At 37.3% G+C, this 26,183-nt stretch overlaps 1 protein-coding gene across 2 annotated transcripts; it reads right to left on the bottom strand.

Moving 5' to 3' along the window:
- Positions 1–1,823: 1,823 nt before the first annotated feature.
- phldb3 (pleckstrin homology-like domain, family B, member 3) lies at positions 1,824–24,566 on the bottom strand. Of its 2 annotated transcripts, none has more exons than XM_015053277.1 (15): positions 24,207–24,566; positions 16,579–16,743; positions 16,266–16,376; positions 15,185–15,322; positions 14,636–14,764; positions 12,794–12,976; positions 9,988–10,098; positions 7,843–7,944; positions 7,542–7,629; positions 6,927–7,080; positions 5,092–5,173; positions 4,648–4,794; positions 3,811–4,021; positions 3,243–3,328; positions 1,824–2,505 (listed from the first exon to the last, which is right to left on the bottom strand). In XM_015053277.1, exons 2-15 carry the CDS (start codon positions 16,732–16,734, stop codon positions 2,371–2,373), a joined length of 1,833 nt encoding a protein of 610 aa, XP_014908763.1. In that variant the 5' UTR covers positions 16,735–16,743; positions 24,207–24,566; the 3' UTR covers positions 1,824–2,370. The 2 variants fall into 2 exon arrangements, with proteins under 2 accessions (XP_014908763.1, XP_014908774.1); XM_015053288.1 differs by having other exon boundaries at positions 16,588–16,743; positions 24,207–24,565.
- Positions 24,567–26,183: the final 1,617 nt, after the last annotated feature.

Below are 26,183 nucleotides of genomic sequence, written 5' to 3' on the forward strand. Positions count from 1 at the left end.
GTGCTACTGGACACTGGCAACCAGGAAACAACAGGGTTTTGATACAGAGTCCACTGGCTGACACATTTCCTTCAAAGCTGATCCCACCCCCCATATTATCATAAGTGAGAGAAAGTAGAATGAATGAACTTCACACAAAAAGAAACTATAGGACAGATAAACCTTAAGAATTACGCTAAAGCAGAGCAGTCAAAATCTAACATTGATACAATGGAAATTTAATCATTAAAACTTATATTTCAGCAAGACGCTAATGCACAGTCATGGTCAATAAATTAGGATTTGCCTTCCGATGGAGCTCATTTGTCAAATTAAAAGTCCTTTTTGAAAATAACCTTTAATCTGGCATTAAACATGCTTTTCATCATGCTAACATTTCTGCTTAAAAAGATGTTTTTGGTTTTTTTTATTGATGTATTGTTCTCATCTTAAATGGCATCTCATTAGCGGTAAGTGGAACCGAAACGACGGTTTGAAAACGGTCTGTGAAATTAATTTATAAAATCTGTTTCACTTAGTGAGTAGAAGTACTTAAATAAATGCACTGATTTATCATCTTCATTGGTATGACTATACTGCTGACCTGCAAAATACATTTATTTCAAAGAGAAAGTATGTTAAATACCTTTAAATGTGCAAGCAGAAATCGTCAGACAAGATGGGTTCAAAGGAAATACAAACAAAAGGAGGAAAGTTTCAAAAGCTTGCGTGATTGAGGTCAAAAAATTTAAATTTACGTCAGCAAAAAAAACAAAAAAACAAAAACAGGAAATTGCTTACAGGAAATTGATTTCTTAATAATGTGCGCAATGAAACTGAGGAAGTTCTCAATCAATCAGAAGTTTCAGAATTAGTCAAACAGATGTACCTTGATGTTGCTACTTTTACACTCAAACTTACCAACAGAAATATATGGATTTAATTAGAAAACACTCACTTCTATTTATGGCCTTATTAATAATTTTCCATGTCACAGTGAAAACTTAAACATGAAAACAACAACTGCCTGTTGACAGAAGTGTCAGGTCCTATTTAGGTAGGAATACTGTAGTTTTGGTTAAACTATGTTTGGAGTTACAAGCTTCTTCTAAATGTGACTCTCCAATGAAATTGGGTGTCTGCAGTGATGTGTGTGAACTAGAGTGCTTCCCAGTATGGAGGGAGAGTTAGAGGAAAAAAGAAAGAAAAACATGTAGGGCAGTCTTGAGTGATGGCCCAAAATGACTGATTGTCAGAGTCAAGGGTTTATCAAACATGCATCAAAGAATCAAAGTGACACTCCAGGTATTTTTTGATGAGGGAACAACATTACATCACGATACAAAGCCAAAATAGTAAATTTTACATAATACCCCTCATTAATCTACTGGTATGTATTCACAGGACATTCAGATGGGTCAGATTTTGACACACACACAAAAAAAAAAAAACTAAGAGCACAGATTCTGCCTTGTTTCAATTCATCAGCCTGTAGAAAATGGAGTAGATTTTTACTTGGCACATTTTACAGTGTCGGTTAAATGTCACAGCCTTTAATCAATAATCAGCCTGCTTGAGTATTGATGCTGACCATGTCCATCCTTTAATGATCACAGGATGATTGTTCCCAGTAAGAGTATATTCTGCTGTGATCTTTAGCACACCTCATCATAAATGGGTAATGGACTGCTATCAGCAATGTTCCTGTGGAAGTGTTACAGGTGGATTCAAATAGAAAAGAAGCATTGAAGAAAATGTATCTTCAATTATTTTTCATAGCACCTTGGAATTGATCTCACCATTACTTTTCCAAAGATGATTCAATAAAAACAGACAAACATAAGCATTTTTATAAAAACAAACATTTAATGTTGCCCTGATACCAGAGTACAGTTTTATTTACCTGCAAACCAAAGCCATATAAACCTCATTATAATAAATAATCTTTTAAACTTCCATAACATTCCTTTATCTGAAAACAAAGGCAAGGGGTGAATATGACAGAGAGATCACCTCCAGTGTAGTGGCATATTAGAACAAATTACATCCTGTAGATGCTGGTGGTTTTATTGTGCCCATTTCTGGTATCGCCTGTAGTGTATATTACTCCTGTGATGCTGGACTGTAACCAGCAGGGGGAGCTCGAGATCCGTGAAAAAATCCTGCCTGTAACAGACAGCTGAGTCACCATGAGTGAGTCCTTTCTGAGCTGCAGCTGATGAACTTATATCAGTAACAGTGGCCTCCACGTCTGACCCGCAGCACCGCCATGTGGGTCTTCTGAATCCCCCAAAGGCACATTTGCAGCAAATATACTGCCCGGACAGGAAAGGGGAAAAGAACCACAGTAGAGTCCGTTCAGTAGCTTCACTTCATAGTCACGTATTTAAGTCAATAGCGGCTGTGTTCGTCTGTTGCAGTGACAATGACATCCATCCAGATACGCATGGACACGGCATTGGAAGCCACCAGAAAGAACAGGCGATCGTATGTCTTCACACAGAACGTAAGGCTGGGCCGAGGAGACTAAACAGAAGACAGAGAAATCAAGAGTCAGCTCACTGGCAAGGTTTCCCATGTTTTTACCGCAATATTGAGGCTTTAAAACACACAAATATTTGTTAGACCAAAACTTTACAACTAACTGCAATCAAGCATCTGCAATGTCAAACTGAAGCAAGAAAATCCTGTTTGTCTGCTTCCCTAGAAGTATGACAAGCATCCTTCCTCAGAAATCTGGAGTAATTAATGAAAGAGTGTTGATTAAAAAAAAAAAAAAAAAAACTGGCTGTTTTGATGTAGAGCAGAATATGACTTAAAGTTTACACCTTCCTTAAAAGTAGCCTGAATGTCCAACAAAGCTATTTAATTTTTATGTTCAACGTAAAAGTAGTTTTATGTTGGACTAGACTTTTGTAGTGTGGAGGTTTGGTTTAGTTTATTCTGTTAAAATGTTTTTGCTTTGCAAGTAGGATTGTGTTTGGAAAAGTTTAAACTAGTAAAATCCTCTCATCTAAAAAAAAGTTGTAAATATTTTTCTGAGCTACTTGGTTTGCTTCTGAGATAGCATTTTTCTGAAAGATTACGCAATCATTTTGAGGTCATTTAGAGATGAATGACCCAAGAAAATATGTTTTCAAAATGAAAGAGGGGTTGCAGCCTCCATTTACAGACTCTAGAATCAAACTTTACTGATTTGGTGCATCCAAATGGAAAAAAAAAAATCCCAAAAACTGCAACAGATTTGACAAAGCCAAACTCACAGAGGTAGCCGTTCGTAGATGGTCGTAGTAAACTTCTTCTATAGCCTGAAAGTACATGACTCCCTTTAGCTTCCTCTCATCGCAGTCTGTAGAAAAAAAATACAAAATATACATTTTAGGTCAACATAGTGTGACAATTTTAAGAGTTTTATTTATAGTAACATTTTTATTTATTACACACTTATGTAATCTCAAAGTGCTACAAAATGACAATAGGTTATTTGCCACAGTCTTTTAAAAAAAACAATTTTCCTTACAATTATTATTCATTTTTGTTGGCTTTCCACATAGGAACTCAATTTAAAAACACTGGAATTTGTAGTTGTAATGAAACAAAATGTAAAAAAAGATTTCTAGGGTAAAAGCGTTTTGCATGACACTTCATCTGATCTTAAAATATGTGCAGTAAGAGACGGTTCCTCATGTATTTTTACAACAATAGCCTCCCTTCAGTGAGCTCAAATTGTGTGGCACACAGAAGCCTTTTATTCATGCAAACACACAAATGCAAAGTCAATGAGCAAACACAAACACACACACGCACGGACACACAACTTTCCAGTCTAACCTGTATAGTAGGCCAGTCGTTTGTGGTCTGTGTCAAACAGGAACCATCTCTTCTTCCATGTCTTGACTCTCCCCCCTCGTTTCGTGAGGAAACCGGCACACCGTCGAGGCGTGAGCCGCAGGTCCGTGCAGCTGGCAACCCCGTGACCCAGTGACTCCACATGGGCCCGAAGGTCAAAGTTTGGCGTAAGGAAAAGGGGCAGGCTGCGCTTCTGGAAGGACAAATGGAGCTTAATTCATCCTCTAAATAGTACATTTCCATGGAAAACACTACTAACATCCAGTGGCATTTTTTGAGCTTGAGAAAGGGGCTCTCTGTGGTCACATGATGGAAAGTTTACTACATTTGTATCAAAAATATGATGCAAGATGTGGTCTTAGAAAATAAGAGGAAAAACTAATAATCTCTAGCCGAGCTACATGATGAAAAATGTTTTATAGACGTTACTAGACTATAATTCAGAACACCTGAGCCATTATCATTTTTATTGCACCCATCTTTACTGCTATATTACAGTACAACAATATTTATTCTGTTCTATGAATGAAATTTCATTATTTTAATGAGAATGACTCACTGTAACAACAAACAACATAACTGATTAAGGAACAGAGCAATTTTCAGTAAGATCATTTATCAAGAAACTGGGTCAACATTAAGCTCATAAAACTGACTTACACGGCTAATGGGCTTGGTTTGCTTATTATTATGTGTAAAGACAGGATTTAACCATAACAAGTAAAACATGGAAAAAAATCCCTAGCATTTATTTAGTTCTACAGCCACAATTTCTTAACTTTTCTAACCCTAGATTTAGGGTTTATGATTAATTTATACCTCTGCAACTGGCGATGAAAGGACTTGTACGGATTCATTTGCTCCTGGCCCTGGTCTTTGTTGTGTTTCTGGTTCTAGTGGTTCTTCTCTGTTGGAGTTTAGTTCTCGTTGGCTTCTTTCTTCCAACAACAACCGCTGCCTCTCTGCCTGTGTGCACACGGTCATAGAAAAAAAAAAAAACTGTAACACATTAAAATGTACTATTTTTAAAGCAGCAAAAATAGAAACCCATTGGTTATGAAGCCACACACAACTGGAGGTTTGAGCCTTCCAGTCTTGGCAGCTGCCAGTGCTACGAACATGCGTTATAGGCATGCAAACATCTGCTCAGTGGTTTCTTGGACAATCATGCGCGAGCTTAGCTGGTGTCACTGATCAACAGGCCATGTCTAATAAAGTGTGACAGTGACAATTAGTGAGTGTTTCCCATGGCAGGTGACTCACTCGTTCTCTGAGAAGCCTCTCTCTTTCTGCCTTGGCTTCCCTCAGCTTCCTCTCAATCTCCACAAGATCCAAAAGCGACGGACTGCAGAGACAAGAAACATGAAGCATCAGAATTAGAGAAAAAAAAAAAAAATAAGAAATAGTATTGGTTGTTCTTATTAAAACAGCAAAAACCCCAAAATTATAATTTAATGAAGTGTTATAAAGGGACATGCAGTCAGCATCAATCTAGAAAACAGTCAAATAGAAAACTGTGTTGTTAGATTTAACCAATCTCATTATTCCTTTACTTTGCAGGGAACAGAAAGACAGTTAAGTGACTTTTTCCAACCAATATGACTTGCATGGATGGCAATTTCAGTAAACTGGGCTATCCTCCAGTTTATTTAAAATATATTAGTCATGTGTCTGTGTTATTGTCTTTGTAAGTAATGCATTTTTTGAAACACGTCAATTTACTACAGATTTTTTATTTATTAATTTTAATAAACAAACCATCAGTGATACCATCTACACCACATTCATATCAGAAACTTCTGTAATTTTTACACAAGTTAAAAAATACCATTATGTTGAACTTGCAAAAGTTGCTAAATATAAATACGCCTTTATTATTTGGAATAAAATTGGCCCAAGTTATGCAGTTTCAGATTTGAATTAAAAAAGCAACCTCCTTATAAGCAGTGATGTATTATTCAGGAATGTGTTTATTTTTACTTTAGTGATGAGACATTAGGGCAGTAGTTATCCCTGTTGCTTGTGCATGCCTTTGGGCCACACTTTGTCCTTCCACACAACTTTTTATTATCATGCTTGTATAGAGGGCCATGTAAACAGGCAGGGTCAATGAAAGCAATGACCTTCTGTGACCTACTCTTATGGAGGGTGTCAGCAGTCTCACCCATGATGTTGTGGATATAACTTAACTTTCTTTGGTTTATGGAATTATGCTATATTCAGGTTTTCCAAAAAAATGAATATTGGGTTTTAGCTTTAAGACATAATCACTGATATTAACAGATATACAAGTTATATGAGATTCACTTTTTGAGCTGAGTTATTAAACAAATTACATTTTTAATAAGAATATATGATTTACAGAAACTGACCAGACTGTATACACTTATGAACATCATAAGAGCTCTAAATTTCCTGCAGATATTCATGTCTCCATTGAAACTGTGAATTATCATCAACACATCCGAAAACAACTTGAGCAGAAAACTTTCATATACTTATTATACACAGGGTTGATGATTTAACCCCCTAATACCCCCCAAAATCCTTTTTGAACTGTTTTTAAATGTGTCAATATCTGACAACTAAATTTGCCCAATATATTATCAAAATATCAATCTGTCCAATATAACAGTCAGAGAATTCCTTGGACGCAATATCTGGTTGGATGTTATACTATTGACATGCATCCAAAATCTACAAGCCATTATTATTTTTTAAGATGCTGGATGGACTTTCACTGATGTAAATGTTGATATATTTTTAGTTACCGAGACAAACAGGGTTGAAGAAATAGTCAAGAAAATGTGGATTAACCGGAATCAACACTCATCATAAAATTCAGCTATGCCATTACATTTATATGTTTTTCTAATAACGTGCAGCTATGAGATACTCATTCATACACCTCATAGCATGATTTACATCAAAGATTACATAAGTACAACTGTTGCACACTCTGATATGATAAGTAACATTTCTTTTGACATTTATAATAAGAATAACACATTATATATTCAGCATTTTAATGTCAAAGAAGTGCTACATAGGTAGCCATCCAAAAGTATCATAGATCCACATGCAGTGATGAAACTCACCTTGCAGCACGAGAGCTTGCTTCACTGTTGCACGGAGTGAGCAGCCCGCCACCGTTGCTGCTCCCCGGTCTGTGCCCGTTGCTTAGTCTGTGGGAGGTTATGGGGGAAGTGAAAGCCTCTGTCGTCTGGCTGTCTGGAGGAGTCCTCACCAAACCTGACAGTGGAAAGAAACAGAGAACCATAACCACTATATTTTATGTATGTATGTATGTGTATATATACCAGAGAAATCTTTTCTGGGGCAACTCCAACTATGAACTTTAAATTACGCCAGTGAGGAGGAAAAAGGGTGGAAAACAGACCGTGGAAGATTTGACATGACTTAACAGATTAGACGACTCAAATATTTGGAGCACAAAAACAGATAACACTGTGGAGATTTTAAGCTTTCAGATGTTTCTATGTGACATGGGAGAATTGTGCTCTCGCTCGTAGCAACAACCAAAAAACTCTAAAGACACACCTTTGATTTGACTAAAAGGGAGGGAACTGAGCAAACAGACAAAATGAGGATATGAGTATAAAGTGAGCATGTTGATTGTCTGGATTGTCATGAACTACAAAAGCAGGAGAAATTAAAAACAATACAAGGAAAAAACAGGGTTGGCAACTCACCCTGCACCGAAATCGGCCTGTCGGAGGGTCTGTTGTTCCGATGTAAGCTTCGCCTTCTTGGCAAACTGACGGCTTCCTTGGACAGTTCCTAAAGAAGAGAATAATGTACATTGCGAGGGTCATCACATAAAATCCCATAGAAAGATTATAAAATATGAACAAGTTCAAAACTGTAAATGCATTCCCATGATTTCCAGACGATCAACAATTTCCCTTCTTTCACAACTTTTCAGTCGTTTCAGCAGTGAGGCTTATCATTCATAAGACAGATAAATTAACAAAGCCCTGACCAAATGCACACCTGTGGAGACTTGTGAGGTGTCAAAGGAGAGAGTGACATCATGCAGGGAGCTGAGGTGGTGATGTTCGACCAATCAGTGAGCGGCTTCTTCTCTTTGGGAACCTGTTGGACCAGATTCAGTTTTGAAAGAACGGATATGAGACGGACACTTGTTACAAGAGACAAATGCTAAAAGTCTGCTTAAAACAACTGGAGACAAAGACTAAAGATGAAAAACAGATTGCCTTGAAAAGATAGACACATCACATCTGGCTGAGAATTAAACTACAGAAACACATCCAAGATGGACTGGTCATGATGAGATAAAAAAAAACATCACAGCCACAGTGTCTTCCCTGAAAACCCTCCCACCATGCTTGAGTCACAAACGCATGAGCAATTCAGTGACTGCATTAAGTTCACTGCTTAACCCTTGTTGGCCCCATTCAGTTCTTCAGACAAGCACATGGTGTCAGGAAATGTGTTGACAGTAAGCATTTATAAGAAATTGTACTTTCTCACAGTACGAGGAAATCTGCTACAATGCTTCCTATGTCCCATTCCTCAACATGGTGATCCAAACAGATTATCCCCTCATGCATTATTTACTATAAGCCATTTAGCTTTTCACAGCCACAAATAATTCACAACTTGGACAAACCTGTCAAATCAAGCACATCCTGCACACATTTGGTCATTCTTTCTGACAATGTCTCGTTTTCAACTCCTCCCTTTTGCTATGCAATTCTACCCTCTCTCTCCCTCTTTAGTCAACATTAAGAACTAAAAGTTAAGTTTTAACACCTATATATGACAGATTTGTGTTCATTCTTTTGGCTTACCCTTTGCTGCAAGGATGTGACACTTCTCTCAGCTTGGTTTCTCTCCCTTGTATGCATCCACACACGCTCTAATCTACACACATACAACCATAGCTACCACCCTCACGCTGCTTACTCCTCCCTCTGCTCTTACCCTCCCTTCGTTCCCTCCTCCCTTGCTCTCTCCCTCCAACTTAAGTTTCCCTCAGTTGCACTTTTTCTCTCCGATTTGTTCTTTCCTTTTCCCGATCTTGTCTCCTACACATAATAACTGATACTGTCATGACTCTTTAGGTGAAAACTGATACCAAAAGAATTTTACCCAAACACAGTTAAAAAATATTAAGTAAATTACAGATTTTGGAATTGTAAGTATTTATAAGAAAAAATAGACTGTAAATTGCAAGGCAGTATTTTATGAAGAATCAAAATGAAGTCTCAAAAACAAACGAGTCTGGCTCCTCACTGCCCACTGCTTATTCAAAACTAGGCCACAAATGCATCTCTCTATGTAAAGTAGGTAATCCAGGTGCAAAATGTCATTCCCAGGTCAAAAGAATCATACAGTATATGAATCTCAGTAACTAACAGGTCTGATGTTAAAAGTACTGTAGATCCTACTTTATTCTTGTAGGTTACCCTGCATATGTGACCAAAACCAAAAATACACACAAGTTTCTTCAAAACTGCATCTTCCATTATAAAACAAACCTAATTCTGACAAACAAAAGTTTATCTTAGGAAATGGTATCAAATATAGAATAGTGATCATGCTCAAGTCTAAGAAAGAAGTTAAGGGGAAAAAAAGACTTTAAAAGGCCATTATATAGCAAAGCATTTAGGCCAAAACACATTTCAAAACAAATACATCTGGGCATTTTTTTTGTAGCTTGTGTCAAGCACTGACATTTAATGAGCAACTAAAAACACCTAAGAATTGAGTTACACCAGGTCTTGCAAGTCTTTTGCTCAACTCAAAAAATTCATGTTAAATGGTAAACACCTGGGCAAAGCCCACTTTGGCTACATAAAATATAGATTTCGAAACTGAAAGAAATGGATGAAAATAAAATTGAAAAGATTGTGAAAGAGCTCCAAACAGCAAAGAGAAGAATATGATGGTTACACCCTCATTGTAAATCAGATTTTTACCACCAACAATTGTTTCATCGCTTGTACAAAACCAATTTCCAGCTCTTTCCAGCATAATAAAAAACCCTTCCACAGACCACCAAAATTATTTTGCCTTAGGTAATTATTTTTACATTAATAGTAGCATCGGCAATCTGAAAAGCAACGGATATCTACAATAAGATAAATCCACAATTTTAGAAAACCCTCGTACCGTTTGAGTTGCTTGAATTAGTTCTCTCTTCTTCTTCCTCAACGCATTCAGCTCTCTTTCCTTCTCTTTCTCCATCTCTTTCAGCTGTTTCTCCAACTGCTGGACTCGTTCCTGAAAATTCAGGGAATAATTTCCATCAGCTTGGACTGCCATGTGGTTTCCTCTTCACATAAGACATGCAATGTGCTGCAGCCAGTTTATTTAGCTGGCATGGTTTTCAATACATTCTTCAAAAGGTTGTGATCCAATATTAGGATATTGTACTAAATGCACAAAAAGCATGAATAAATGTACTATCAAGATCCAAGTGGACTTTTCCAAACAGAGATACACTAAAAAAAACAAGAAAAAAAAATATATATATATTTTACAAATTATTTGGGAAACCACTGGAAATAAGCATGACAACACCAAGGAAAATGGATAATGGATGGAAGCTATTTAGGAATGCAAAGCCAGGAAGAAGCCAAAAAGGGTAATTTAAAAAAAATACTGGATTATAATTTGCCAGTGTAAGGATGCTGCATGTGACACAGTACGAAGCAGACAGACGGCTGAGCAGCCTTGTGCAGCTGGCTGCAGTGCAGCTGAGTCAACTACAATTTGCGTCTCATACAATCCCAGTCATCATCTCATCGTTTGCACCACCACCAGCATACCGAGGCTAATTGTGGAACAATTCAGCATTATGGGGACCAAATATGCTTTTTAAATGGACTTCACGAGGCAGAAGGAAAGCACATTTGTTGCCACAGAACAATGTTTGCATCCATCTCTTCAGTGACAGTTTTCAGTGCACAACTTTGTGTTATAGTTTACACCAGGTACAAAACTATAGTATTAACCACGTTATTGCAGTTCAAATTATTCATTTTCAAACTCCGAGTTACATATATCAATTAAAAACTTTGGAAAAGCACTTTGCCAAATCAAAATCAAATTTACTTTGTTTTGTGTGACATATAATATTTCACACCAATAAACTGTTAAAAGGCAAGTAATTCTATGACTTGAGTAACAGTCACCATGTGTTTTTTTTAGGAGCAAAAAGTGATTTTACTGGGAAAAGAAAGGGGGAGCTAGAGAGCAATACTAGAAATCTAGCTGGGAAAGTGTCTTTTAGGTCTATTATCTATTTAATTAATGCTTTTATAACATAATGAATTAGTGGGAGACTTTATGGATGTTTCAGAGCAAAAACTAAATATCATGTCACTTTTTATCCAACACTTGTCCGTATATGGGTTGAACATCTGTGTCTTTTGTATTTATATCACAAAAGGCTGTGAGGAGTATATTTACCTTTCATGTGAAGCTTAAGATCCACAAACAGGTTGTTTGAAAAAAGCAAAACACCAACCTGACTGCCAAAGGAACAGTTGGTGCATATTTTGAGGTAAAGCACAAATATTCTGAACGCATGATAAAATGCCCAAAACTTATTACACTAACTATACAATGAAAAGATGAGTCACAACTTAAATTTATCAACATGACAGTAACAAAGTACAACTTTGTAGGCATGTAAATAAAAAACAAACTGTACCAACTGTTTAAAAATGCAGAATATTTTATGTGACAAACTTTGATTGCAAGATTCATTAGTCAAGTAACAACCTGCCTCTTTGGATAGCTTAGATATTCTCATGTGAACAGTTTCACTGTCTCATAAAGCCCGACTCATTCTGTGCAAAACTGCACAGGAAAATGTTTTACTGCGACAGCCACCAGATTCCAGACTTAAATAAAAAACTTTAACTAGTTCTTTTTAAATGATTTTGTCCAATTGAATCAAATTTAATCTGCTGTGGTCATCAATTGTTTGATGCACTGTGTATTTTACAGAGAGAACATATTTGGATACAGGAAATAAAAATAAAATGTTTTATGAAAATAAGTGATTGTTATTCCAGATTAAAGGATATCAGGGCTTTATATCAATGTTTTCAATACATTCAGCAAAAATCTGTAGTCTCGCTTCAAAGATTTCTACATGTTTTATCTTTTAATCCTTCTTAATGTCATCCCACCTCTGTCGTTTTCAGTCTGTCCTGCTCCGATTTGTTCTCTCATGGTGGCCTGTGATGTAATTAGACTCCCTGTATGTCACTCGTGACAGAATTAGGGTGATGCTGGGAGGTAAGGAGTTCAAGCTTGTACCACCATTGAGGTTAGGGGTTGATGAGGTTCAAGGGATAACTCATAGTGATAACCATTAACTGGGATCCATAGAAACAATTACAAATATCTATACTCTCATCCTATCAAGTCATTTAATCTTGGGCTTAATTTATTGTGGGCAATGAGCAAATGAGAACTTGCTTAGCTGCAGAGTAAAAAATTTATCAGAGCACTGCACTGAAGAGCAAAGCCAGCAAAGCTGTGATTATTGAAGGAGGAGCGCAAGTTTTTTAACTTTGAAGTCAAGTCTCTGATCTGCCTTCTGCTTATTTTTAATGTCAAGCTAATTCATTTCAGCTGCAGAAAAATATTTCAGGCACAAGAGGAAAAAAATAAAAGTTTGCAAAATTGGAAAGGGTCTTTTTTTAGTGTCAAGTTTAACATCCCACTAATCATGACAATCTGAGAAAAAAGTACTGGATTTCAGACATGTATTGCCATTATTTTGTCCATTTTCCTTATCCACACATCCAACATCACAACTCAGCACTAAGTGGGAGTTTAAGTAAGGATAAACACAGACATGGAGCACATGACTCTCTGATAAGCTGCCATTTCTGTGCAACACCCTGGAGAGCCTTTGTGAAATTCACTGACAAAGTCATCCATGAGGAACACCGATTACCTGCGCCGTGTTGACCACATGCTGCTGGCGGGAGATTTCCTTCTCCATCTCCCCCTCCGTTCCTTCCTCCTTCGGTTTCTCTTCTCCGTCTTCATCCTCTTCGCCAATGCCGCTTTCTTGTTCCAAAACTCGAAACTCCCAGTCCTCGAAAGCCCGGATGGCCGCCTCCATCCCCTCCTTCTCCTTCAAGAAGGGCAACAAAAAAGTCCTGTCAGTTCAGTTTTTTTGTTTAATTGAATTATGTCTTGAATTAATTGGATGCAGACTAGTTCTGGGAAGAATACTGGGTAATATGAGGAAAACAATAAGGAAGACACCGACATATGTAAGAAAATGTGTTATTACAATTTATAAACCAAATATGGTCAGTTTTCAAAAAAGGTTATAATTATTCGTATATCCATACTCAGTTGAACTTATACAAATGTCACATTACAACCAGACACTAAGGCATTGTACTGCAAGATTTGGCTACAATATCCAAACACAAAGTATGACACCATTCAAAACCAATCAAGAATTGATGTCTACTTAAGCTGACAGGTCAGGGAACAGCAGCATTATGGACAACCCTGCACATCACCCCAAGTCAGTAGTCTCAAACTGCACTCCTCTAGGGTCCTGAAATTCTTTGTTTTTTCTTCTTCAGTGCCAATTCAATGACTTTTCAGAACTTCATTATTGAAATTAAATAAAATGAAAGAATTAGATTCTTGCTTTAAGATTTGGATGTATGCAAAATTGCAAAGCTGTCTAAAAATCACCACATCTGTTTATTTGCTGCTGGGTACGGCATCTTTATTCATGCATGCTAATTCTTTGTTACAGCAGGTTATGCCAAACTGGCTTGTAAGTATTATTTTCCAACATTCAACATGTTTCAACAGAAGAAAACAAGCCCCACCAAACTTGTCGTTAAACACTGTTTTTTCAATAATCTCTTTACTCTGCTCTGACACATTTGCTAAAAGAAATACACATCCTGTGCTCCGCATGAGTGAGTTAAACTCTTAAAGCATGCAAACAGGTTAAACTGGTATTGAACAATCAAGCGTTGTTTAAAAAAAACAACATTATCAGTATTGATGAAAACACACCCTTTAACTTGAGACATTCTTTATGAGTCAAGACAGCCAACAACCAGTTGCAGATTTGTGTATTATTTGGAAGGTTGCCATGGCAGTGAAAATATTAAATACACTGTCAGGCGCCTTGTTAATAAATTATTTGTAGGAATATAGTGATATTCAATTCCTTACACCACATTAATTTTTTTTAGTTAGATTTCAACATATGGGAACATGTCATCTAACCAACATTAAATACTTTTTCCATTGAAAAGTTCCTGTGAAACAAAAGCACATGAGCAGGTTTACTGAAAATAGTAAGAGATAATGACAATTGGATTAGCAGCATTCAGTTTTCGCTTTTTTTTTTCTGCTCTGCATCTTCCACTATATGGATCAGGTTGCTGACCTAAGATTTTTAAGTGACGTACAGAAAACAAGCCCCTTATCAAAAATCTAAACATTTTAAAACTCTGTGGGAGATCAGGACAATACCACAAATGACTTACAACCAAAATAAACAATAAGTTTTGTGCTGGTACCTGAATCTTATTCTCCTCCAAGATCTTATCTCATCAGTCATGAAGTCATAGTGATAAACAATGAGAAATATTTCCACTGAAGGGAGGCCATTAATGCAGATTTAAAGATATCCCTGCTATGTTTGTGAGTCCCCCACTCTCAACCTGAGATTTTTGTGTCACATGAACAACTTTAAAACATTTTATTACTGCTGAACATGCTGAAGACATTAGATACAGCGCCATCTGCTCACCTGCTGCAGCTGCAGAGTTAGCTGCTCTCTTTGGCTTTCTGGCTGACTCGGGATCAGTTTCTCCCTTTCCTCACAACTCTTCTTCAGTTCCTCCAACCTGTGTCTCTCCTTCTCCAACCTCTCTCGCTCCTTCATTTCCAGACACAACAACAACAACAACAAAAACATACTAAACCAAGACTACAGTAATCCCAGAATTGTATAAAATCTCAATAAGAAACACATCCCAAAACAGCATTCGGACAATTTCACAACCCTGTTTGCAGACACTCCATCACGCTTTAATGCTCCGACAGGAGTGTAGCAGAGCATTAAAGTCTACCAATGATTATTGCACAGCAGTTGACTTATCATTTACAAGATCTTGTTTTTTATGTTGATGGTTCATTTCTGGTCCTACTTGTTTCTCAAGAATCCCTTAAGATAAATTTAACTAGTTTTACTGTAATCCATACAATAAAATACTTTCTCACATTAAAAAAAAGGTTAAAAAAAATAAATGCATTCAAAGAAAACTAATTCAGGTCCTGTTATTGGTGTGGGACTTACCTTAAGTCTGTCAGTGCGTTTGTGCTTCTCTCTTTCTCTGGCTTGTTGTTGCAGTGCCAGCAGCTTCTGTGAGTGTCTTTGCAGCTGCTCCTTCTCCGTCTGCAGCTCTCCTTGCAGCAAGGCGATCTCCAGCTGCAGCTGAAAGGACAAGGGAGCTGACCAGGCTGAATCATATCAACCAGACACTGAACCAGTGAGAGTCACACATTCTTTAAGAATGACTTTAGGCTGTCTGAGAGCTTTCAGCTTTTTTTTTTTCAGTTTTTTATTTTTTATTTTCTGAAATTTCCAAATGAAAGCAACTAATATTTTGGTGGTTAATCTTTAAACAAATATTATCGAGATTTAGCTCTCATTTCAGTTCACACTGTTAATACCCTTAAAAATACAGAGATTGTATTTAAAACAAGCTGGCGAATAAAATCTTTAGTTATCCATCCATTGTCTTTCACCTATTCAGGGTCAGGTTGCAGGGACAGCAGTTTAAGTAGAGAAACCCTGACTTCCCTCTCACCAGAAACTTAAGTGGCAGGGGAGAATCTTTAATTTTGTAAAATACAAACATATGAGGTATTATTTTAACTATATTTAGCTCCACGATGGTCGGGAAGCAAAGTTAGAAGTGATAGCATACATGGTGTTCCAGTTTTATTCCTCTTTCTTCTATGGTTCACCAGCAGACATTCCCACTCTTTGTTCAACTTACTCAAATGAACAGAAACTAGGTGCATGGTCAGAGCAAGAGGGTTCACATTTACAGTGAAGACATGAAAGCACAGGGATTCCCAACTTCATTCTTTTTTAAGGAGAACTGAGTTGGTCTTTTTCTCTTAGAGAGGCATGAGTTTGTCAAACACCGGTTCACTCCAAAAGAAAACACCGTTCAACAATGCCAGAAGAAGCAGGCCTTAGTTCAAGTTTGTCATGTAAAAGAACACCATTATGAAGTTCAAAGTCCTTCACAAACTATGAACCCGTTAGTTTGAACAAGCTAATGCACAACACTGCTTCAAACTGTCTGTTTTGGGGATACTAAGGTAATTATTTATCACAATCTGTAATGATTACAGCAGATTCTCACCTCAATCTTCAGTTCTTCCTTTTGCTGGTTGATCTCTGTAATGCGGTTTTGAAGCATTGAAGGTGATGAAAAGAACCTGGATGAGCCCACCTCTGGCTTCTTAAGGCAGGACTGACAATTAAGGAGAAAAAGAAAATGTCCAATAAATCACACAAATCAAACCAGTCTTAAGTTTAGACCTCATGATTCAACGTTTTTGACATGAATCTAAAATTGTTTCCATTCTAAGATTGAAAGACAGTGAAACAGACTTCAATTTGGCACAAAATAGATTGACTAACTGCTTTTCAACCATCATAAAAACCTCACTTACGTCTGTTACCTTCTCACTCTCTGTGCTGCTGCTTTCCGTGTCAGACTCGGCCCCTGAGGAGGCGGGACTCTGACCTGCAGCCACTCTGCTGATCCATGGCTGATGCAGACTCTGCTGCCACTGGCTCCTGGAGTTTGCCATGTTATGTTGGGGCATATCTAAAGCCTGAAAACAAATAAGCAGTTAAAATTATTTGAAGAAAATATTATCTTTAATAAATGCTACGACTTATCACACAGTAACGGTGAGAGCATATGAGTAAATCAGGTGACAGTAGGGGGTAATCGCACAACAATTGTGCGAATTGGGAGGTTAAAACACAGAAATCCCCGTGGGTTTCCAGAAAGAAGTCTGTGACGGGGAAAGCGTCACGCTTTGATGAGGAAGCAAAAGCAAAAGAGGGGAGCAATTTCAGGATGTGTGCAGTGGTTTGTGGTTGCATTTCAGGGCCTCAGTGTGGACAGAGGCCTTACATGCAGCAGTTTTATATTTCTGCAGAAAGCTTTGATGTTCAATAGCAAAGAGGAAATGTATGAAAAACCATACATCTGACAATTACTTTGAAGTACTGTTTTCATAGGGCTTTTGTTTTGTCTCTCACATTCATGCCATTCATGTGGATTCATAAAAGCACATATAATTATAATATCATTATGTATTGTGTTTATTGACTGTTACATGAAAGTGATTCCCAACTTTTGGGAATTTGTCCTCCTAAAAGCCAACGTTCTGCTGCGGTCTTTCATTCCATGTTGCCCTTAGGCCTCAATTGGTGCTTTCTCCATACACAAATACATGCAGGCAAGCAGACTCAAAATTTCAGTCTTTGCGACCTTCAAAACCAACATGTGGGAATTCTTGTGTTGAGAACTTTTTCCCACCGTTTTCCTCCTCGAGTGCTTCGCCCCCTCCCTCTGTTCTGAGATCAATGCCTTATTAGGCTGGTGGCAGAGAAGGATGAATGAAAGCACAGAGATAAATATACAGCAAAGATTTAAATGGGGTTTCCTAGTGATGTATCTAGAAAATGATATCTAGAAAACAATGGAAATGGACAGAGATGGTAAAAAAAAAGCAGTAGTAGTGTTGTAGGACACTCCCAGTGTACTACAACAGTTTTATAGGCATAAAGACAAAGTGCTACCACACCAACTATTTACCACCAACTACAAAGATAAGTGTGACTTATATTTGACGTGAACATATTTCAAATCTGCTTATTCATTTCCCATTTGTCTGACAGAGTTATCACAAACTTTAAGAAAAATATGACTAATGCAGTATAACAGAAAAAATAGCATCAATGCTGCTCTGTAACCTGGACAAATAATCAATAAATGATACAAAAACGAGATCCAACTCCTTGGAAACGATAAATAAAAGACACAAAATCTGTCTTTTTTATGTTGCTGAAGTTCAATGAATAGATAATAACAGTAGTCATCAGGTGCAGCGTCAGTTCTGCGAGTACAACACAGCCGTGAGATTCTGTGCTTTATGTTAAAACACAGGTCGTTTTTTAACATAAAAAAAACTACCTGATATTCATTTTACTCGTGAATAAAATGAATATAGGATTTATGCATCTGCATGGCATTTTGTCATACAGGTTTGTATTTCTGGATTTATTGCGATGCCTTCACTTCAACACTGATTAAAATCTAATCAGAATTAATATTAAAGCAACCATATATGCACTATAGAAAGCATTTTCAGTATCACATGATCATTTAAAAAGGCAGACACTGACCATTTCTACATGTTATATTATCTGTGAAAAGTATATGAGAGAGAGAGAGAGAGAGAGAGAGAGAGATGTTGAGTCACATTATTATACAAACATCGGTACAAGTGTTTGACCTCCAACTAAAGTCCAGTTAGATACCCTATCAACATCCCACACGAGAGGGAGTTATTCAGGGGTAAAGTCCAGAGTTTGATGCTAATATACTACTGTGTTCAAATGAAAACCAAAAGCAATAGAAATCTTGATAGGTTGCCCCAAAGACGCTCAAAAGAGTGAGAGTGAGGGAAGTAAATATACCAAAATCAGCAGACGCAGAGTTCAGCGTGAGAGCGAGATCAAAGAACAAAACAAAGTTTTGTGCCCAAAATTGGATTTGATTGCAGGGAGGGGAGCGCCTCTGGAGAATTAGATAGGAGGAAAACAGTGAACGGAGGTGCAGCTAGGCATTCAGTGAGCAAGTTTGTGTGCTTGTCAAGCAAACACTGCCTTGAGCGATCACAAGAAACAAAAAAAAGGAAAAAAGGAACAACAAATTCAGCCTTTAAAACAGATGCAATAAAATGTGAAACTATGTTAACTTTACGACTAATCAACCAAGAAAAACTAAATCCTGGCAACAGAAACTCACCCACTCAGACCAGTGTGAGGAAATAAGTAATGTAGGTTCAACAGCAGTAGAAGTAGAGCAGGAAAGAATGTTGTCCATGTCATATTATCTCACTATGTCCTCACATCAGTCAGGCTTATCAGTCTCTCTCTCTCAACGCCAGGCTCCAATGGAGCTTTGCACACTCCCGATATTACAGACTGCAAAACTGCATTTTATTTCATCTAGAAAGGCCGAAGGAGTTTTAGTGGGAGAAATGTTGTCTGAAAGAAGTGGCTTAATCTGAATCATAAATTATGACAACATTTTTGTGGTTAAGAATAATAAAGAGAAGACGGGTGGCAGAGTTGCAAAATATCTCATCACAATTGTTACAGCAACACCAATGCTTTGAATATCACAATGGTTGCAGACACTGTAATAATGAAATAAAAAAAGACAGTAAAGCGAGTTATTCCTAACAGTTTGTCAACAAAATATTCAGAGATAGTGTTCCAGTTACTCTGAACTGCAGTGCTAATTGAAACACTTATCTTAAATATCTTAACTGCCGTCTAAGATGGTGAGTTTACTTGTATTGCAGGATACAATTGTTATTGCAGGATGTTGAATGAATGCAAGCACAACATCCCAATGTTGAACTAATTTTAATTCACCTCAAACTAGGTGGTCAAAAGTATTTAATGAACCCCACTTTGAGCATTACTGCAGACAGGAATGTGGATTTGGACTTGGCTCCCCTTAATAGAAAGGTTAGAATGCCAGGTTGGGAGTCCTGATTTTGCTCCTTCGAAGTGAGTAGATAAATAAATGTATAGATTCTTCAACTTTAGCTTTAGACTGATCATGATGTCAAAGATTGAGATGATGCAATTTGCACTTTACGTGGCACATGAATTCCATGAAGAAAAATGTATATTTTCTCACTTTCTGACATTAGATAAGACAAAATATTTTGCCCCAAAGCAAGTTCACCTCTGGGACACAAAACCTTCATTTTCAGCTTAAAGGTTCAAGCTGTTTATAATTGCATTGAAGACATGACTGAAACAACAAAACTAGTGGAGGGATAATCATCCCCCTGGCTGATTTTTTTATTTTATTTTTTATTATTTTTTTATTTTTCAGTCAAACAAGCAAACATTGTCTTTGGGGTGTTGCGTTGGTATTAATCATGAACCAGCAAAGCTAAATAATAGAACATTAAACAAAATGTCAATGTTCACCATGTTTTACTGTGTTTCAGTTGTCGCTGAAAAGCTCCAAGCATCTGGTAATTAACCTGTGACTAATCATATTTCAAAGCACGACTAATCCGTCCCTGAACATGAAACCATCATAATGTTGCCACACCTTAGCTCTTGAACAAAGGCAATAACAAAAACCCACCCATTATGGCTAACATAGCCCTATCCCTTTCTGGACCCCCTCATTGAACACTGACACAGCATTGTGTGTACAGAACCATAAAGTCAACACCGACAACAGCTATATTCCACTACCTACATTTAGGACAAAAGAGCGGGGATGATGGTATGCTGTGTGTGGGTGTGAATGCTGATTACAGCCCGTCACCAAGCATTCAATGAGAGGGAAATATAGGCAAACATGTCACAAGTGGAACATGTGAACATAAATGGTCTGTAAAGAAGGAAGGCATAATAATCCATGAATTTACACACACAGTCGTCCTGTTCCTTCAAATAAATAAAGTAAGGCGAGTCTGAATGGCTCAGATAAACTAAGTTGTATAATGACTAAATGCACAAATACTGAGAAGGAATCACAAATAGCTTAGTTGCAAAACAAAGCAAATGAATGCTCATCAAAAAAAAAAGTCAGAATGGTCAAACTTTTTAAATATTTTATTAGAGGAGATAAATGTGAGCTGACCCTGTCCCAAAAGGGAGTAAGTAATCTCTGGGTCACAGTGAACTTCAAATGTAAACAGTACGAAGCAAGTTTGTGTTCACTCGCCAGTTTGAAGGAATAAGTTAATCTGTGGAGAAATACAAGGATTGTATCCAAGTCATACATTAATTTGATGTAATCCACTCCTGCTATTTGACAACAACACGTGCTTAGGAAACTCCTGCTAGTTGCATGTCCACCTGGTCAACAACCTTTAGTCACACAGCACTTCTGCTCGTCTCTGGAAGAACTGACTATTGATAGAAAACAGTTTACTTTAACTGCAATAGTTTCCTTTCAGAAGACTGTCATAATACATTTCTCATTCTTTTAAAAAAGAATTAAACCTAGCTAAATTAACTTGCAAGATGTCACCCATTTGCCTTAAAGAAACGAGAAATCAAATCAGAAATGACTTGGCTATCATTTTCATTCACTTTGTTGTAGAAACAGAAAAATCGTGGTTCAGTAAAGTGGATTTTGTTGAAAGCAGAAATAATCTGATGCACTAAACCTTATCGCATAGTTCCACAAAACAACAAAGGAGCAGCAATAACATGTCAAAATGCTTCTGTAGTCACTCTGTGTGGCTGGTTTTTATCTGTAGAAGATATAAAAGGAAAACCTGCTATAAATTCATTTTAACATTGGTAGTTCTGGTTGCACATTAGTTTTGTGTTTAATGAAAACCAGATTACCAAACCTCTCTCCAATCAACATTTTCAATGAAATAAGTTGGTGTCCTTCTTTTACTTTCCCAAAAAAAAAAGTGCAACCCAGATCTAATCCAATTATAAAATGAGCTACCTACAACTACAAGCATGCTTTCAAAAACAAATTAAGTCATACTTCCGACGGTTAGTAATGAGTATAATTTCTGTGCAATAAAGGTAGTTTAATGTTTACAAAGGCCAATCCTGCTTCCTTACACCAGATGAAAATGAAACTGGGCATGGATATTAACCTGACAGAACAAAAATGATGGACTTTCCCAAAGCAACATCTGAACCTTTTGCTCCTCCTGGCTCAGTCCCAATAACCGTCAAGCTGTCGCCTCATTATCACAGCGGGTCTGAGTAAATGGTGACAATTCAGCAGAACTGAACTGCAAAATAGTTGCAAGTGACCCAAGTGATTTATTATTCGGTCTGTGCCATTTAGGAACAGAACAGTGAATATTAGCTTTTGCTTAATTGGATGAATTAATCAACGCACAATTTTTAATCAAATAGCCACTGATTTAAAGCATTTAACTGTAACGCTGACTCTACGCTTATGGTCTTTATCTTGGTGAAACGTTTATCTCCATCCCAACTCAACTGTTTTGCTTTCTGTTCTGTAACAAACTTTTGAGGCCTTCACATAACAGCTGGCTTTATGCTTTTTTTGTTGTAACTGCTAAAGGCAACGGGTCGCAGTGCATCTTTATTTAATGCTATTACAGGTATGCAAAGGACAACACAATATTTTTTTTTGTTTTTAATCATAGAAATATTGATAACCATCTATCATCTGCTTTATGTTGTTTATTAAATTCTAAAGCATTCAAGATTGCATTTGTAACAGGATGAAATGTGAAAAGGGTCCAGTCTTCACAGGAGTAAAAACATCACATTGTGTCAAAATATTTCACAGCCTCACATAAAACATTTCATAATTAATGGCTGTAAAGATCAAAAGACTTCAAGAGTAAAATAACTAAGTTGAAATACTGGTTTAAAAGCTTGTGATGCAAGCACTGTTCAGAGACATGAAAACAAAAAAAGAGCCACTGCAACCATTTTACTAGTTTCAATCATCACCTGCGAATGTCAGCTTTGGGGAAACACAGACAAAAACCTGTTTTCAAACTCTGGCCAGTCCTCCTTCTGCATGTCTAACTTTTTTTTGTCAATAACTGCATTTCAGTTTGTCAAGATACAGGCTAAATAAAGAAAGAATGAAACCCAAAGCTTAAGTGATAGAAATATGAAATCACTGTTTGAAATGTCTTAATTCTGTGAGGAATTAATTTGTTTCTCCATTAAAAACCAAAGCTGTCAAATGCTACATAAGCACATGTATAAACCCATGTAAACACTTCACCTGCATAGAGATTTAGGTAGTGATCCTAATAATCTCATTACAGTAACACATTGAAGTCCAATTGCAGTTTTTAATAAAATCAAGTTTCAATTTAAAAGGTGTTTAAATTTCATTGTTGCACACAGCTTCATCTGACCAGAATGCCCTGCGGCCTCAGTACAGGTTTCACCGATGGCTGCAAACCTACACCGTCTGATGTTAACATTATTGTTCTTACTTAAACCTATGATAACAGGGTCCCACAGCAGGTTTAGTTGCATTCTCTCAAGGATACTGAAAGCCAGTTGGGAAATGAGAAAAATCAGCTCAAAAGAAAAGAACACAAACAGAAAGAGTGCAAATAACTTCTGCGAGGTGCATCTGGCAGAAGTCCATCCAAATGACATTTTTTGTCACAAGAAAAAGCGTAAGAAAAGTTAAGCAAGAGTTAAACAACATCCAAAGCACTCATACAAGTACTAAAACCTTATAATAAAACATGAGGGATTTTCTTCTCGCTTCCCACCCTTTCATTGTGTGATAACTGTACTCACAGAGATTCCTCTGGTCTGAGTATGTCTGTGGGAGCTGTGATGCAACAAAGACCGATCCATTAATAACAGTCGAGAACTCACAGGGCTCAGACATAGATTTGTCCAATAGCAATCAAAACGAGACTTCTGTGTTTGTGTGTGTGTGTGTGTGTGTGTCTGAATGAGAACTGAGGGAGAAAAAAGGCTAAAGGCAGAAGTCCCCAGACAGCAAATCCTCACAATCCTACCTCAGCCTTGTCACCCACCCACTCTGTTTACCCACTGAGTGCTGATGGAGGGATAAAGAGCCAGAGATCTCAAGGTCTTTGTAAACACAGGAGGGGGGATGTGTTTGTACTTAGTGTATTGTCATGGGACAAGCTTTGACAAACACACATTTGGTTCAGAGAAAGTTTCTGTAAGTAGAGATAGAATATCTTGAAAACGAACTATACAGGTGTGCATTTGGTATGAACCTGATAAATCCTGTATTCATAAACATTGCTCACCTTCAATAAAGTAGAGCAGTTTAGTATATGATAACATTACATATCAGGAAGTTGTAATAATTCCTCTTTTGCTGTAAGTAAAGTGCATCAAAGAGTTTCCTAATATTACTTATTAATTGTCAAAGGACGCTACTGCTCCTGTAGCGTGAGCACTTTGTTTTATGTTTTCATATCCACTCCTGAAGCCCAGTGCTGCGTGTGCGTCTGTTGACTAAAGCTGGAAAGTGAAAAGAAAATAGTAAATAAACCCATTTTACCTGGAAAACACGCTCCCATTTAAACGACTGAAGATGAGGTTTCTTCCGTCCATAGCAGAGCGTCAGAGACGAGAACCGTGTAGAGGAGCGACTTTTAGACCTGTTTCACTTCAAACGCAGGCTCAGGAAGACTCCCCCGTCTCTGCAGTTTGTTGCGAAGCAGGACGCAACGTTTTAGCTGTTTTCTTGCCTCGGTTATGTCCGTGGTTTGAACCTCTCTCCTGAGAACTGACAAGTCGGTGTGAGCAGAGCGTCGGCGTCAACAGGTGAGGCTGAGCTGTGAAATCACGCGGGGGAAGGTGACGACAGAGGCGGACACAGCCTAGTTAAACGATCAGCCCAACGGTGGAAACACTGTTCTCGAACAGTTCTTTGTTATAATGTTTATCCACCGCAGATCTATAAAAAAAATTTTTTGTTTTTTTTTTTTTTTTTTTTTTTTTTCTTTTTGAATTATGCACTGAAATGTGGCGTCTATTCTGGGAACTAGCGCGGTTTTGTCAGTGCTGACTCATCTGGGCTCCTTTCCAAAATTCTGTTTAATATTTTCAACGACTAAAAACTTCCATGAGGTGTTTATACAGTCAGATTAAAGTCGAATCGACTGAGTTACTCCTCAATAAAGTAGGTTATTATTTAAAAACGTTTATTTAAATTCATATGGTAGATTGACATTTTGTTACTTCAACTGTAAGAAGTGTGTTTCTGGAAGAAAATGAGACATCTTTAAAAATAAAAAAAAATCGCACGAGGGGTATAAATTTTTTATATTGTTTTATTTATTATACTTGTTAAAAATGATTGATACACTGGCCAGTGGGAAAATCAATAACTGCTAAACTGTGGTGGCCGACAGGTGCAAACCCGCTGCAAACACAAGAATGATGCAAACTGCAAAATGCACATATGCACAAAAAACAAATGCAAAAGAAAAACACTACAAACGAAAAAAAGCTGAATTTACAAAAAATGAAAGCAAAAACCTACAATAAACAAAACAAAAGCATAAGAAAAATGCTGCAACATCAGAAAATTGCTTCAATAACAGAAAAAAGGAGCAAAATATAAAATTGTGAGGCCCTCTTGAGAAACTTGAAGAGATGAGAATTGAGAAAGCATAGGTGCACTATAGAAATGTTAAAGATTAAAGAAACATAATTTGAAAATAAATACGGAAGAATTATTATATTTATTTTTGATTATTATAGCTAGCCTGGCTATTGCCTTCTTATGCAAATCCACTGGATTCTAATCTCACACAGCAGAGCTTGTGCTTTTTTTAGTCAGTGTTGGATCAGTGACACATATAAAAGTTTCAGGACACTGGACTCTGACTCTTGTATTTAAATACCCCACATATATGCAATGCATATATTTTGTAATGATAATGTTGGTTGCAAATAATTCACATTTTCCCTTTCTTTTCAATCATTTCAATTCCATTCCTTGTGGCCTGCATCTACCTGTCCTTGCTGGGGTTCTGCTTTCTCCACTGGGAATTGGGTGCAAGATTGTAGGTACATCACCACCAGTCCTTCACAGCATAAAACAGAGGGACACAGAACCAACAACCTTGAACACAAGGTCAGAAAGGGAATTTAGAGTAACCAATTGATCCAATATCCATGTATATGGACTGTGAGAGGAAGCTAGAGAGAACCTATGCATGTAGAGAGAAATTATGCAAATTCCACACAGAAAGAGCTCAGAACCAGAAGTCAAACCCAGGATCTTCTTGCTGTAAGGCAACACCAACCTTTCCACCATCCAGTCGATTGTTACAATAAGCAACGATATTTTAGTTCTATTTTTCTTAACTAATGCAAACCAATCTTTAATACAGAAATGTGTACCAATATGTTCAGAGGGAAAACAATCTGGACATTTGGAGCCTATGTTCCTGATATGGTGGCTCTTAAAACACTGATTCCATCTGCAGTTTCAATCTCCCCTAAACTCTTGAATGGGCTTCGCTTT

Source organism: Poecilia latipinna, unplaced genomic scaffold, assembly GCF_001443285.1.
Source record: "Poecilia latipinna isolate Pla-1442-1.1 unplaced genomic scaffold, P_latipinna-1.0 Scaffold54, whole genome shotgun sequence".
Taxonomy (NCBI): domain Eukaryota; kingdom Metazoa; phylum Chordata; class Actinopteri; order Cyprinodontiformes; family Poeciliidae; genus Poecilia; species Poecilia latipinna.